Consider the following 15183-nt stretch of genomic DNA (forward strand, 5'->3'; position numbering starts at 1 on the left):
ATTGAAGGGAAAAAGCATGCTAAAAATAATAATAAGTTCATCTCTTAGAGCTCACTACAAGAAGAAAACAGGGCATTGATCAGACGATGGATCTCTCGCTCTTGAGCTTTCATTGACAGTTTAGTGCTCCCGATCTGGGGAAGTAAATCTTCTTTAGCATCAATTCCAGACTGTTGCAGCTGGGTTGCTTTTTCATTCTGATGCTCCAAAGAAATCTCCAAGTTCAGCTTTTGCATATTAAGGGAAGTTTTCCTAGCTTCATGCTCTTCCCGCATCTGGCGAACTCTCTCTTCTGCTTCCCTGATGGTAGCTTCCTTGACATCCAAGCTTTTAATCTCTTTAGTAGCCTCTGTAAGTTTTGTCTCAAGAGCCAATTTGGTGTTCAAACATTCCTCGTGTTAACGGATCAAATCGTGAATCACATCAACATTCACGTCTCCTAAGGCTTCAATGTAGGCACTACTCTTGGAATGTCGCCTTACAAGCTCAAAAATCCAGTTCACAAGCTGGGCAAACTGATCAAATGCAGTTCTACCACACCCAAGAATGTCAACTGTTGAGCCCAAAAGTCGAAGGGCCTTGATGATCTCGGAATGGTGCACATGAAGTTGAGCAGGTGTCTCTGAGGAGGAAAGTCGGCTGAAGATACCTTCAATTTCTCTGATGATAAACTCTCGCCTACTCTGGTTCACTCCATTCCCAAGAATCTGACAAACAAAATTCTCCACTGATACCAAATGTTGGAGAGGTCGCACAACTACTATGGGCCCTATACCTTCTGGAAATTGACCATCAGTTGGGCTATTTTGAACTTTCCAAATTCGATACACTTCAGCCAGGAGGTCTGACCCATTACCACTCATGTTGGAGTTGGCGCTCTCATGATGAATGTTTTCCTCCTCACTTGAAGAAATGACCTCAAAGGTTGGGTTATCTGCATTAATAGACTCCATTTCGCAAGGAAAAGGGATATCATCAAACCTTATTTCTTCATTGGGTATATGGCTAGATCTTCCATCCTCAGCCCTGTTGCAATTTTCATGTCGTGCCCGTTTGAGGTGTGAGTCTCGATTAACTCTTTGGGATTGGTGCATCACGTGATTAACCCCTGAGAAATGTTGCCCTTTAGCATTATGAATTCTCTTCTTGTGTCCTCTGCTCGAAGAAGCACCATGTGGAGATGAAGATGAATTAAAACCGCTTTTGCTCATGCCTGTCGAGATACTTTTCAAATTATCAGTCACAAAGACGTGGTCCCTTCTTGGGACATGTCTGTCTACCATTGAGAAAATTTTCGACACAGAAAAGCCCATGTAAGGTGCACATGCAGTCATCCACCATCTACAATACCACCAAGAGCATTCTCCAATGCGGGTGGAGCGCGGAATATAGAAACGTGCGTGGTATCTTTGCGCAAAAGGACCGCTTGGGCTTTTGCCAACTTCTCAATCCCGCATCGCTGCCTCTCACATACACTAAATAAAAGCTTATTTGCCGGAACTCCTTGATCAAAGCCAAACTGGCGGGCAAATCTATTTGGGTAGTAAGGCTCCAGCCAAAGATCGCCACCCACCCTGAGAGGAAGTAGTGCAGAGCGCATGCAAACCAAGAACTCAAAGGCATTGTCTGCAAGACTCTCCGTGTCTAAAAGAATGCAATCTTCATGTGCGAGGAAGACACTGGGGCGATAAACCATAAACTCGCTCCTGAAGATGATTCTAGTCTGATTAGAGCTAACATATTTGGCTTCAATCTGGCTATACCTTGCTAGAAGCGGGTAATGTTCTGGGAAATTATTATCACACCGACGATTGATCAAATCAGGAAAATGCTCCCCTAACCATCCAATCACATAATGAATGGGAAGATATACATTTGCTAAACCAGGACCCCTACGATGAGTAGCAACTGTACCAAGGGCATGATAAATAAGTCCCAATACTGCTGGAGCAAGTGAAACTCTAAACCCTTTCGCCATCAAGCTGGCCATATAGAAACATTCTGGCCTTATAGTATTATCAAGGGGCAAGACAAAACGGCTAAGCCAAAAGGCCAAGAAAGCAGCCAATTGTCCTTCGTGTGAGGTGTTCAAGGGAAATTTGAGGTCTTCAGCCTTATGTTTGGGAATTATGTTATTATTATTCCCCGCAGCACCATATATGGCCTCTCCCCGAAAGAAGTGCTCAATCCATTGGTCGTGGAAAACTTGCCCTTTCTTATGAAAAACGCATAGTTGAGCATGGATTTTCAAAAGTTCACCAACAGTTGAAGGATATAAGTCTTCACGGCATAATTCTTTGCTCAAGGGGATAAACTCATCATATGGGAGACCCAAAATTGGTAACCCGCCAATAACTTTTAGGTCGTATAAGGAAATGCCCATTTCACTGTTCCCATGATGAAATGTGTTGGATAAAGGTCCCCATAACTCGCAGAATGCTCTCCAAACATTAGGGCAAAAATCATAGGAGTACCGAGAAACGACCACAGCCCCATATATATCAGCTTGACGAAGGACATCGCCAAAGTCACTCAAAATAGACTCCGTCCACTCCAGTACAAATGCTCGAAAGTTTGCCCGACCGAAAAATTTAAAATTGGTTCCCCATGAAATTTTGTTGCGAAGCATCCTATGCATAACTAGATAAAATTCATCCCTAGGAAGACATTGCTTATCTCCTGCTATCTCATTGTTTACCTTCATCAAAGAATGAGCTAGAAAATGTGGGCCTTTTGCTTGGGAAATTTGAATAACTCAGTCGTCTTCATGGGGGTTGAGCTTGAGATGTCCACTACTCACGTGATCTGTGGTGAACCAAGTTGTTCGACTCTCAGGAGGCACCATAAGCCTGATTGAATTCAGAGGACAAGACCTCATATACTTGGGACCCAAGGCGATAACCCTACCATATTCATCGGAAGCATGCTCCTTGTGAAGATTTCCATATGCATCCATCACCTGAAATCAAAGGTTTTAAAAAATATACATATGTCAGCTTATAATGCTAGTTATAAGAATCTCAAGCTTTGCACGCGTAAAAAATGTGACACGCACAAAGCTTGAGGGGGTATATGTTGGAATAAAAAAAATCACAAAAAAAATTGAAACATGGGTTGGATAAGCCCCATGATTTTGATGTTTGTTATTAGCCACATCTAACAAGCAGAAAATTGAGGGTAGAGAAGTGGAGGTCTAAACCAATGAAAACTCTTAAGAGAGGTTAGTGGCTCCTATTTTTGGGGGGGTTGATTATTCAGTTTTCATACACTAAGAAGGCCCTTGGTTTATAAAAGGGACAGTAGTAAAGAAAAAAAAAGAAAAAAGAAACGACAAAAGAAGAAAACTGCTGCAGGAGAAAAATTGCAAGAGCATAAGCACAAGAATACTTTTCACAGGTACATGGATTCTTTCAATTAATGCTTGTTGGGTGGCAACCCTTAAATCATTGTGTTGGATGATAAATCCATAATGGGTGGCAACCCTCAAATCAAACTCCTGGATGATATCCATGATGGGTGGCAACCCTTAAATCATTTTGTTGGATGATAAATCCATAATGGGTGGCAACCCTTAAATCATGAGCAACGAATCCATGAGAGGATTTCTGTTCAACAAAGCTCTGCCGAGCAAAAGAAAATCATGTGAAACAGAAATGGTGTTTTGAGGGTTCAGCCCAAAATGTATTCACACAAAAAAAGGCTTGAGTTACCTCTTGGACTCTCTGACCATTCATCTCCATCTCTGCTCAAAGCCTTACTTTCTCACAAACAAAAAAAAAAGTAAGTTAGTTGTGAAGAAAAGAACAGTGCAGAAAGAAAATGGAGACTGCAAGAAGATTGCATATAGCAGCAATAAACAAAAAGAGACAGCCACCGAGAAGAAAAGAAAAGAAAGTGGCCTGTATACTGTGGATGTTGCTGAGTTAAAAGGAGAGAAAGGTGCTGCAAAAGGAAACAGGGTATAAAAAGAAGAAGCAGAACTTGGGAAGAGCAACGTTGGGGCAGCCCATGCATTGAATGCCCCATCTGTTGGTTTCTTAAACAACCAAAATATAGGACATGATGTTTGACAATAAAAAAAAAAAAAGGGGTTTGCTACAGCCATCAAAAAGAGGAAGAAAAGTCAAAACAAAAAGAAGAAGGAAGAAGGTGGCTGACGCCACTTTGTTGAAGATTGGAAGAAAAGATAAAAAAAAAAGGACATAATAAACTTCTTGTTGCAGAGAAAAAAAGTGGAAAAAGACAAGAAAAATCTGAAACCTCTTGATATGTTTGCGCAGTTTTTCTTCTGGTTTTCTCTTTGTTTGTAAAGGCTCAGATCGATTGTGACTTCGTGTACTCTTTTAAAGACTGAACAGTAACAATGTTTGCTTTTAATTCGGACTGATCACAAGTATTTCAGATAAATATGGGACTGCAAGGTCTGATTTTACTTGGAAACAAACTCTACGAAGAGTTAGATATCTACCAGGTTGTTTCAATCGCTTGCTGGACCAAAGCTCTTCTGGGCTCCTTGTTCGTGGGTCAACTATCAACAAATATCAAAGGCCTGATATAGAAAAATGGGCTGTAAAAAATAATTGTCCCATTAACTCTCAAAAGTTCATAGTATTTAATGGGTGATTCAAATAATTACCCATTAAATTTACATAGGCCTAGATTTCCTATCATATGATTAATGGATTAATTCAAAAATCCTCATTGCCATATTTGGGCCCAAGTCCAAATAATGTTAATTTTAGAAAATTAGTGGGTTAATTAAAATTGCTCATTATTTTTCTTGGACATTAACAAAAAGGAAAAATGGTACAAAACCATCCAATTGTTCCCATGGGTCATCTACCCATGAAAATTCCAATGAGATTAAATTCAAATATCTCAAACACAAATTCTCAATTATTGGGCCACACTTACCCATTAATTTCCAATTTTTCCCATAGGTCATCTACCTATAAAAATCCTCAAATCGTCTCAAAGACACAAACTCTAAATTATTGGGCCACACTTACCCATTAATTTCTAAATCATTCTTGGAACTACGTTGGTTTGATCCCATTAAGGGTACGTAGGCAGTCTAACATCTCAATAGACGCAACCACAACCAAATTCTCATCAATCAAATCTCCACCCAAATCATTTTCGGAACTACGCTGGTTTGATCCCATCAAGGGTACGTAGGCAGTCTAGCATCCCAATAGACGCAACCGCAACCAAATCCCCACAAATCAAATATCTACCTTTACACAAATCAAGTCCGAACTACGTTGGTTTGATCCCTTTGAAAGGGTACGTAGGCAATCTAGAGATTCAATCTAGATGCAACCATCCCAAACACAACTCCATATCGAATCTCTGGCTTATTCAGCTAAATTCACTCAAACACCCCTCAATCAAATTCATTCAAATTCCCTTTTTGCAATGAGTCATCTATTCATTGCGAATCTTTGAACTACGAGTGGCTTGATTCCTGCAAAGGATACGTAGGCACCCTGAGGTTGAACTTGGGAGCAGCCGCAAAACCAAACACATACATTCTGTTTCTTTATGATGGAATCAAAGGGTTTTTTCCTTGTAGCGAGGGATTGTAATTAAGAGACTTGCGTCTTTAATGGGTCGAACCTAAAATAATAAAACCCCATTAATTGATTAGTGGTGGTGAAATTATGTTTGGAGGTTTACATTTTTCTTCAACAACAATTATTATAAAAGTAGGATTTTTTCTAAAATAGGGTCTTCTTTATTTCTCATTGTTTGACTTGATAAGACTTTAAACATCTGGAAATAAGAATTTTGACAACATTCCTTGCGACAAAAGGAATGACTTGGCTTCTTGACTCGATTAATCTCCAATCTTCATCTTCTTACCATTTTTAGCATACTTTCTCCTATTTCCACAATTCCTTCACAAATCTCATAAAACCAATTAAAACAACCAATTTAATCCAAGGAAATTAACAAATAAATAAGTAGAAGAGGCATAAAATATATATAAAATATAGGCTTATCAATATAGAATATGAGTTAGATATGATACAAATAATAGCACATTAATTAGAATCAATTGTTGTTGTTCTTGACGTTTTCCAATTAGATAGAATTATTCTCATCAATAATCTCCTCAATTGTGATGCCAAAGTTCTCACCACCGCCATGGTCGTGGTATACTAGTTGCACACCGCAGGCTTTCAATAATATTGGTTCGGAGGGAAGAAATCTAACTTCACACTTGTACATGATCCTCTCTTCATTCCAGTGCCTCATATTAGATAATGAAATATATTGCAGCCGCACATGAATAATGTGTTCATGAAATGAAAATATTTCATCACCATTGATGAAGACTCTGACATGAAATCCGTATCTCTCGTAATTGTCATAATCGTAAGGGAGTGTGTAATCCATGGTTCAGAAAGCAGCGGAAAATGCCAATCTTGTGTTCTTCGCGGTGAAATTTGGAGGAAATTTAATGTTGAAGTCAATTGAAGATTCTACTCAGATTTTCCTCAATCAAAGGCTTGAATTCGAGGACGAATTCTTTCCAACCAGGGGAGTCTGATGCAGAAGCATAGGGTGGATCAAGATAGATATTTATCATTTAATTAGTTATTTCATGATATATTGTTATTTTCTTATTTAGGTAGTTTTAGGATATCTTTTATTATTTATGTGTGATTTTATAATTAATTAGTTTACTTTTGGACCAAGTAGTCTTGGTGCCCAAGTCTTGTAAAGCCTATAAATAAGGCTATTGTAATAGTTGTAAAAGATGGAATATTGATGATTAATGAAATAGTTTATTTGTGGCATGGATTTGCTACGATATATGTGAGTTTGCACTAGCCCTAGATTTCGGTGCTCGTGTATGTGGTTGGTGACCTGTATCCTGATCCCGATCCCCATCAGAGATGTTGATGTATTTGAAGGACTTTGCGATTGAGTTTGGGGTCTCTGAGATTGTGAGGTTCGAGACTGAGGTGGTGTTTGTGGGTTTGGTGGAGGGTGGCAAGTGGAAGGTGAAGTCCAAGAGTAAGAGAGGTGAGGTTGTGGAGGATGAGATTTTTGATGCTGTGGTTGTGTGTAATGGGCATCATACTGAACCCTGTGTTGCCCAAATTCCAGGTATCAAATTGGGTTGTGATGCTGTGGTTGCTAAAGCTCTGAACTATGTATTGGGTTCTTTGAGATTTGTTCATGAGGAATATGAATCGAATTGGGTTGTGATCCTTTGGATCTTTTTTATTTATTTAAGGCACAAAGTTTGGACCTTTAATATTGGTTTAGGTACCCGATTGATTCTGCCTTGCGTGAGTGTACAATTGTATTGGTTGAAGGAAGAAAATTACTTTTGGTAGAGTGCAATTTGAGAAGATCTTCATAAAAGGAACTTCTGAGGTTACAGGGTTGAACTTCTTAGCTAAAATTTATGGAATGAGATATTTTTCTTAATGCTGAGTTCAGGCTTGTGTTTTGGGTTTTACTTTTCTTCTTCTGCTTTATGCAATGTACACTGTTTTTCAGGCATCAATACATGGTAAGGGGATGTTTAAGTGGTTGGTAAATTTATTTTTTTTGTCAGAAGGGTTTGGGGTCTGGTTCGAATAACAAATGTACGTAATTTTTTTTCGTCAGAAGGGTTTGCGGTCTTAATTAATCTGAATCATTGATTAATAAGTTCATGCTTGAAATGGAAGTTGATGTTCCAATTTTTTTTTTCTTTGTGCTACCAAAACAAATCCCAAAGCACTTGAACTACCGACATCCGCCACAAAGTAAATTACCGCCTCTCAGGCCCTGAATAATTCTACTAGGGGCCAACGATAGACAATAACTCCTCCCACACACAGCTTACAACTTTTAAACACGGCAGTATTTTATTTGTTCATATGCGAGGTTTTTTTATTATAAATAAATGAGATTCAAAGTGTGAGGTAATAGGAAATTTGATAATATATTATTGGTTGGAAATAAATGAGATATGAAGTGTTATGTAGTTGGAAGACTATAGTCGCATGACGGCTATACAAGATTTAAAAAAAAAAAAAAAATTAAATAAGTAGTATAGTCGCACGATTATGCTCTGTTTTTTTTACTTATTTTTAAAAAAAAGAAATAGTATAGCCGCTCGGCTATACTCGGTGTTTTTTAATTTTTAATTTTTAAATAGTATAGCCGCTCAGCGTTACTCGTTCTTTTCTTTAAAAAAAAAATTTCTTAATGAATAGTATAGTTGAAGGTTATAATCTTTTATATATACTGGGATCCTCTTTTTCTTTTATATTTTTGTCCTTGATTTTTGTTTATCGATAAGGGTAGGTTAGAGCATTATTTATTACTATTAGACCATTACCCGAGTCTCTATTGTCCCCTTTTGATTTTTCACTTTTCCAGAGTTATTACCTATATAAAGAATTTAACACTTTCACGTTTAATACTATATTATACATGTACGTACCTATTTTTCAGTTATACATCCGTGTTCCGTATAAGTCTTAAACTCTGTAAAATTCACGTTTTTTAAAAAGCAAACTTACAACACTTGTTTAAGTTTAAAAATGAAATTAAATTATATTAAAATATTATATAGTGGCCAAACTTTTAAGTTATAATTTGCCAAAATTTTGCAGAATAAAACACGTACTTATTTTATTTGTATAACTGCGGGGCTATACCAAATTAATATCTATAAAGCATAAACTAATCCAACTAGGAGAGTCTTTTTTTCTTTTTCTTTTTTTATTATATAGTATAACTGTGTGGCTATAACATGGTTTTTAAAATTAAAAAAATAGTATAGCTAGACGGCTATACATTTTTAACACGTGCGCTCCTAGGCGCTATGCGGGTCCCCCTTTTTTTGGAAAAATAAATAGCTATACTCGGTTTTTCCAAATATGTTATAAATAAATAGTATAGCCGGGGGGCTATACACGGTTAATTATCTTTTAAAAGAAATAGTATAGCGGCCCGGCTATACTGCTTTTCTAGTTTTTCTTAAAAGAAATAGTATAGCCGCCCAACTTTACTCATCTCTTTTTTTAAAAAAAATTTCTTAATGAATAGTATATATGAGCGGCTATAATCTTTATATATATATATATATATATATACTGGGATCCTCTTTTTATTTTTCTTTTTTTTTCCTGATTTTCGTTTATCTATAAGAGTAGTTTAGAACATTATTTATTACTGTTACGCCATTACACGAGTCCCTATTGTCCTCTTTTGATTTTTCACTTTTCTAGAGTTATTACCCCTAAGAATCACGTTTAATCAGTATATACACATACGTACCTATTTTTCAAAAATGCATCCGTATTTTGTATACGTCTTAAAGACTCGATAAAATTCACATTTTTAAAAAAAAGCAAACGTACAATACTCTTATTGAACAAGTACATACATATTTTAACAGTACATCTGTGCGTGCACACTCTTTAAATTTTGAATATTTTAACAAAAATAAAAAATAAAGTCCACAAAATAATTTTAAATAATTAATTGATATTTATTAAGTAATTTATGAAATTAATCAAACATCTTAGCTAAATCTAGCCTCAAACCTTTCTCAAGCCTCAAAACCTAACCACAAGACTACTATAGGGCATTTATGCTATTTGCAATTCAAGATTAGCCTGCATATATGAACTCTTTGTTATAGAAATCTTTCACGTTAAACCCATCTGCAATGGACTCTTGTTCTTAAATAAAAGGTTGATAGTATGACATTTTGGCATTTTGTTTAAGAGGTAGTAAACCCATAAAGATGCCTGTCGCAAACAAGAAGATATTGACTTGTCGAAGAAATCATTTTAAAGAAAAAAATGAGTTCCTACATCTCTCTTCTTGGACATAGCCTATTTGAGTGAACTACATACGTATTGAACAAGTAGATACGTATTTTAACAGTACATCCGCACGACTATACTCTTTAAATTTCGAATATTTAAAAAAATTAAAAAATAAAGTCCACAAAATAATTTTAATTAATTAATTAATATTTATTAAGTAATTTATGAAATCCATAAAATATCTTAGCTTTTTTAATTACTTTAATTAGTAATTATGTTTTAAGTATTATTTCTTTAATGAATATTTGCAATTAAGTAATATCTTAGCCTTATTTAATTATATTAATTATTAATTATATTTTAATTACTTTTTATTTAATGAATAATTAGTATTTAATTATTTTAATCAATTTCATAAATTACTTATAAATACTAATTAATTATATTTACTGGTCTTAAATAATTTTGTGGACTTTAAAATTAATTTAATTTCTGAATATATTTTAAAAATAGTTTCAATTGTTAAAATATAATTTTAGTATTTCGAAAATGGATTTGAGCCTCTAAACGCTAAATCCAACCTTAAACCTTTCTGAATCCTCGAAACCTTACCACAAGACTACTATGGGGCACTTATGACTATTATAGGGCATTATGTTATTTGCAATTCAAGATTAGTCTACATATATAAACTCTTCATCATAGAAATCTTTCACATAAACCCATCTGCAATGGACTCTTGTTCTTAAATAAAAGGGTGATATGTAGGGCATTTTGGCATTTAGTTTAAGAGGTAGCAAACCCATAAAGATTAGCGTCACAAACAAGAAGATATTGACTTGGTGAAAAAATCATTTTAAAGAAAAAATGAGTTCCTACATCTCTCTCCATGGACATAGCCTATTCAAGTGAACTACATACCTCCATCAACACCTGTCGAAGGCCTTAGCCTACCAAACACACACACCCTAAGGCCCTCACCTTCCATCTTATTAGAATTCATAGCTTCTGGTATTTAGTTTTATGAAGATTTTGAGTGTTTGGAAATAAGGAAAGTTGCAGAGAAAATGCAACTATGGTGCTGCGAAAATAATGAAGGTTCTGATATTCATTTCACACTCCACTATTCAAATATAACCGTTAGGAGAGAGAGAGAGAGAAGTGAGATGCTTGTCTAATAGATTTACACCAAGATTAAATCCTAGTCTTTGATCCTATCATCCTATGAGATGATTCCACTTGTCATAATCTAACACTTATATCCTAGGCTAGAGAAGAGACCACTTGGACTATGATCCAATGGCTCAGATTACATCAGGAAATTAAATCTTATAAAATAAAAACTAGCTCAAGGGTTACACATCAACACTCCATTTTAGCTGATTTCACACCAAGCAGTCCTCTTAGGCAAGCAAATCAATCCTTTGACAAGGCCTTGGTTAATATATCTGCAATTTGATCTTCCGTTTTGCAGTAAACAAGTTCGATCTCTTTTGCTTGAATGGCTTCTTTGATGAAATGAAACTTTCGACTGATGTGCCTAGTTTTATGGTGAAGAACTGGATTCTTTGCCATTGCTATGGCAGAGGTGTTATCACACAGAATTTGTGTGCCTTCCACTTGCTCCTCTCCAAAATCTTCAAACCCAAACCTTAGCCATTTAGCCTGTGATGTTGCTTCTGCAACATTGACATATTCTACTTTTGCAGTGAACAATGCCATAGTGTTTTGTTTGATCGATGCCCACGAAAACATACCAGATCCTAGTGCAAATGCATATCCTGAAGTGCTTCTCATGTCATCCTCACTTCGCCACCACATCACAGTCTAAATCTAGCAAGTAAGCTAGAAGCAAACATTATATCCGGCCTTGTAGCAGTCAAGTGTAGCAAGCTACCTACAACCTGTCTATATTCACTCTCATTTACTGCTTCACTGCCACATACCTTGCATAGCTTCTCATTCACAGCTAGTGGTGTTGCCACAAATTTGCAATCTTTCATTCCAAATTTCTCAATGAGCTTCATTGCATATTTCCTCTGGTGAATAAAAATGGTTTTATCTGTTTGTACTACCCCCATGCTAAGGAAATGATGAAGTAACCCCAAATTAGTCATCTCATAATGCTGCATCATATCATTCTTGAACTCTTCAAGTAGTTTTGGACAACTTCCAGTGTCTACAATATTCCATATAAAGTGAAACAATAATGATACCTGAAGCTTCACTGGGTTTGACATAAAGTGTTGCTTCACTAGAGCTCTTCTTGAAATTTGCCTTGCTGAAATAGGAATCTATCTCATCATACCAGGCTCTTGGAGCTTGCTTCAGCCCAAACAAAGTCTTGTTCAACTTATAAACCTTGGTTTCTTCATTTTTCTTCACAAATCCTTGTGGCTGCTCAACATAAACTTCTTCCTTAAAACTCCATTCAGAAAAGCAAACTTTACATCCAATTGATATAAGTTCCATTCCTTCTGTGCAGCAAGTGTTATCAAGGTCCTAATAGTGTCCAACCTTGCTACTGGAGCAAATGTTTCATTGTAGTCTATTCCAGGTTTTTTGGGAATAACCTTTTGCCACTAGTCTGGCTTTGTTTTTCTGCACAGATCCATCAAGATTCAGCTTGGTTTTATAGACCCACTTAACACCAATGATTGGCTTGTCAAATGGTCTGTCAACTAGCTCCCATGTGTTGTTTTTCTCAATCATTTCCAGCTCAGATTTCATTGCATTTTCATGACTCATCTAGAGCAGCTTCTTCATAGCTCTTAGGTTCTACAATGCACATGTTACACTGAGTCATGATCTCATTGATGCTTCTCCATTTATGTGGTGTGTGATCAATTGCTTGAGAGCTTTCAACCATATCCTCACTCTGTGGTGTAGTGTAATAACTTCATCCACTTGAGTTGATGTATCCAAGGATTGACTTGGTTCACAGACTTCAAATTGCTTATGTCCTTCACTACAGTTTTCCATTTGATTCTCAGCAAACATTGGGACTCTCATTTCACTTTTATCAGTGTTCTCCCACTTCCATGAAGCATTCTCATCAAAGAGTACATCTCTGGACAAGATGATCTTTCTGGAACTTGGATCAAACACCCTGTACCCTTTTTCACAGAGTCCATAACCCACAAAGATACATTTGTGACTGTTTTCTTCAAGCTTATGCCTTAGTGTTGAAGGGACGTGCACATAGCATAGTGATCCAAAATTCTTCAGATGTGCAATACCTGGGTTTCTGCCAGTGTATGCTTCAAATGGAGTTACTTTCTTGAAAGACTTGGAAGGACATCTATTAAGTATGTAGACTGCAATGTTCACAGCCTCTGCCCAAAACTTGTAAAGAAGACCATTTTCATGCAACATGGACTTTGCCATTTCCATCACCGTTCGTTCTATTCTTCCTCTTAGCCACTCTATTCTGTTGAGGAGAATATGTCATAGTTAACTGTCTTTGGATCCCAAGTTCATTGCAATACTTGTTAAATTCATTTGACAGAAATTCTCCACCCCTATCACTCTTTAAGCCTTTCACCATATATCCACATTGTCGTTCACTCATAGCTTTGAACTTCTTGAAACATTCAAATGCATTTGACTTGTTCCTGATAAAGTATACCCATGTCATTCTGGTGCAATCGTCAGTGAATAACAGAAAGTATCTATTTCTTGAGATAGATTCAATTTGCATTGGTCCACAGATGTCTGTGTGAACCAATTCCAATGGAAATTTAGCTCTCCAAGTAGATTCTGATGGAAAAGAATCTCTATGTTGCTTTCCTAGTATGCAACCTTCACACACAACATAAGTTTTCTCTAAATGAGGAAACCCATGAACCATATCTTGATCTTCAAGTAGTTTGATGCTTCAGTCATTTAGATGCCTCAATCTCTTGTGCCATATCTACAGGTAGTGTGTCACATTTGCCTTCAAGGCCAACTGATTTGCAGGCATTATTGTAAGAGGAAAGAACCTGTTGTTTGTCATCTGAACTCTAATAACAAGATTGTTCAGTGACCAACCATCGAAGATGTTTACTACATTTCCTCCAAACATCAGATAGTACCCGTGATCCACCATCTGTCCAACACTAAGAAAATTCTCTTTAAGTCCAGGAACAAGCATCACTTCTTGAATGTGCTTCATTCCCAATTTGGTCTCCATCACAAGAGTTCCTTTTCCTGCAACATGAACAATTTCTCCAGTTCCCATCTTCACCTTGGAAGTCAGGTTCCTTTGAATGTTAACTAGTAACCTTTCATCACCTGTCATGTGGTTACTACAACCACTATCAATGTTCCATGAATGGTCACATTTGTCACATCATTACATGCATAGAACAAAGTACTAGTTTCTTCAACCTGGTTTGCATAGTTCACCTTCTGTATAGTTTTATTTCCATTGCAATCTCTGAGCACATGCCCAAACTTCCCACAACCTGTGCATTTAGGCTTCCCTTCAAACCAACAATTGCCATAATGCAGTTTATCACAGTGTTTACAAGCTGTTTTGTTTCCATCATTGAAGACATTTGGTTTGGAATTAGAATTAGGCTTATCATTTCATTTCTTTCCTTTGGATTTCCAGTTTTTCTGAGATTTTTGATTTCCAGAATTACGTCCACCCGTAGGATTTTTACCTCCAACGTTTAGACTAGCAAAAGCCCTTTCTGTGGAGTCTTTAGCATGTCTATCTAATCTGAGCTCAAAGCTTTTTAAAAAAGCAACTACCTTTTGAACCTCGAGAGTTTCAAGGTCCTTAGAGTGTTCAATCACAGAGCAAATAGGGTCATATGATCTAGGCAAACTAATGAACAATTTTTGCACAACTCTTTCCCTAGACAGATCCTCACCATAACTCTTCATTTGATTCATTATATCGAACAGTCTAGCAAGGTATACGAATAAGGACTCACTATCTTTCATATTAGTGTATTCAAATTCGCGACGCAAACCTTGTAATTTTATGCTTCTTACTTGCTTATCTCCTCTGAACTCTTGCTTCAGAATGTCCCAAGCATCCTTTGAGATCTTCTCATTCACAATTCTAGGGAAGATTTGATCTGAGACGGCACCTTAGATCAACCTAAGTGCGCGAGCATCCTTCATCAGAATTTCAGCCATCGTAAGCTTCTCCACTTCAGCAACCTCACTCTCTTCTATCTTCGTCTTCTCCTTCTTTGGATCTGAAGAATCGAAACCATTTTCAACAAGATCTCACAACCCATGAGATTTCAGAATGGTTTTCATCCGAATACTCCAGAACTAATAATTTTCTCTATTGAAAATTGGCGTGCAAAGCTTAGCAGTGCCCGATCCTGCGATATTAGACATTGGATTCAAGAAATCACAAGCACCTTGATCGTCGAATGAGCTCGATCACAGC

At 36.7% G+C, this 15183-nt stretch overlaps 2 protein-coding genes across 2 annotated transcripts; both read right to left on the bottom strand.

Annotated features, from left to right (window-relative positions):
- Positions 1-1330: 1330 nt before the first annotated feature.
- LOC148915661 (uncharacterized) lies at positions 1331-3740 on the bottom strand. The gene is made up of 3 exons (XM_089041972.1): positions 3711-3740; positions 2801-2959; positions 1331-2698 (listed from the first exon to the last, which is right to left on the bottom strand). The coding sequence occupies exons 1-3, from the start codon at positions 3738-3740 to the stop codon at positions 1331-1333; spliced, it is 1557 nt and encodes a 518-aa protein (XP_088898098.1).
- A 9961-nt stretch (positions 3741-13701) lies between these two features.
- LOC103337221 (uncharacterized) lies at positions 13702-14672 on the bottom strand. The gene is made up of 3 exons (XM_008240384.2): positions 14438-14672; positions 14147-14254; positions 13702-14063 (listed from the first exon to the last, which is right to left on the bottom strand). The coding sequence occupies exons 1-3, from the start codon at positions 14670-14672 to the stop codon at positions 13702-13704; spliced, it is 705 nt and encodes a 234-aa protein (XP_008238606.2).
- Positions 14673-15183: the final 511 nt, after the last annotated feature.

The sequence above is a fragment of the Prunus mume genome, linkage group LG7, assembly GCF_029339155.1.
Source record: "Prunus mume cultivar Tortuosa linkage group LG7, ASM2933915v1, whole genome shotgun sequence".
Lineage (NCBI taxonomy): Eukaryota > Viridiplantae > Streptophyta > Magnoliopsida > Rosales > Rosaceae > Prunus > Prunus mume.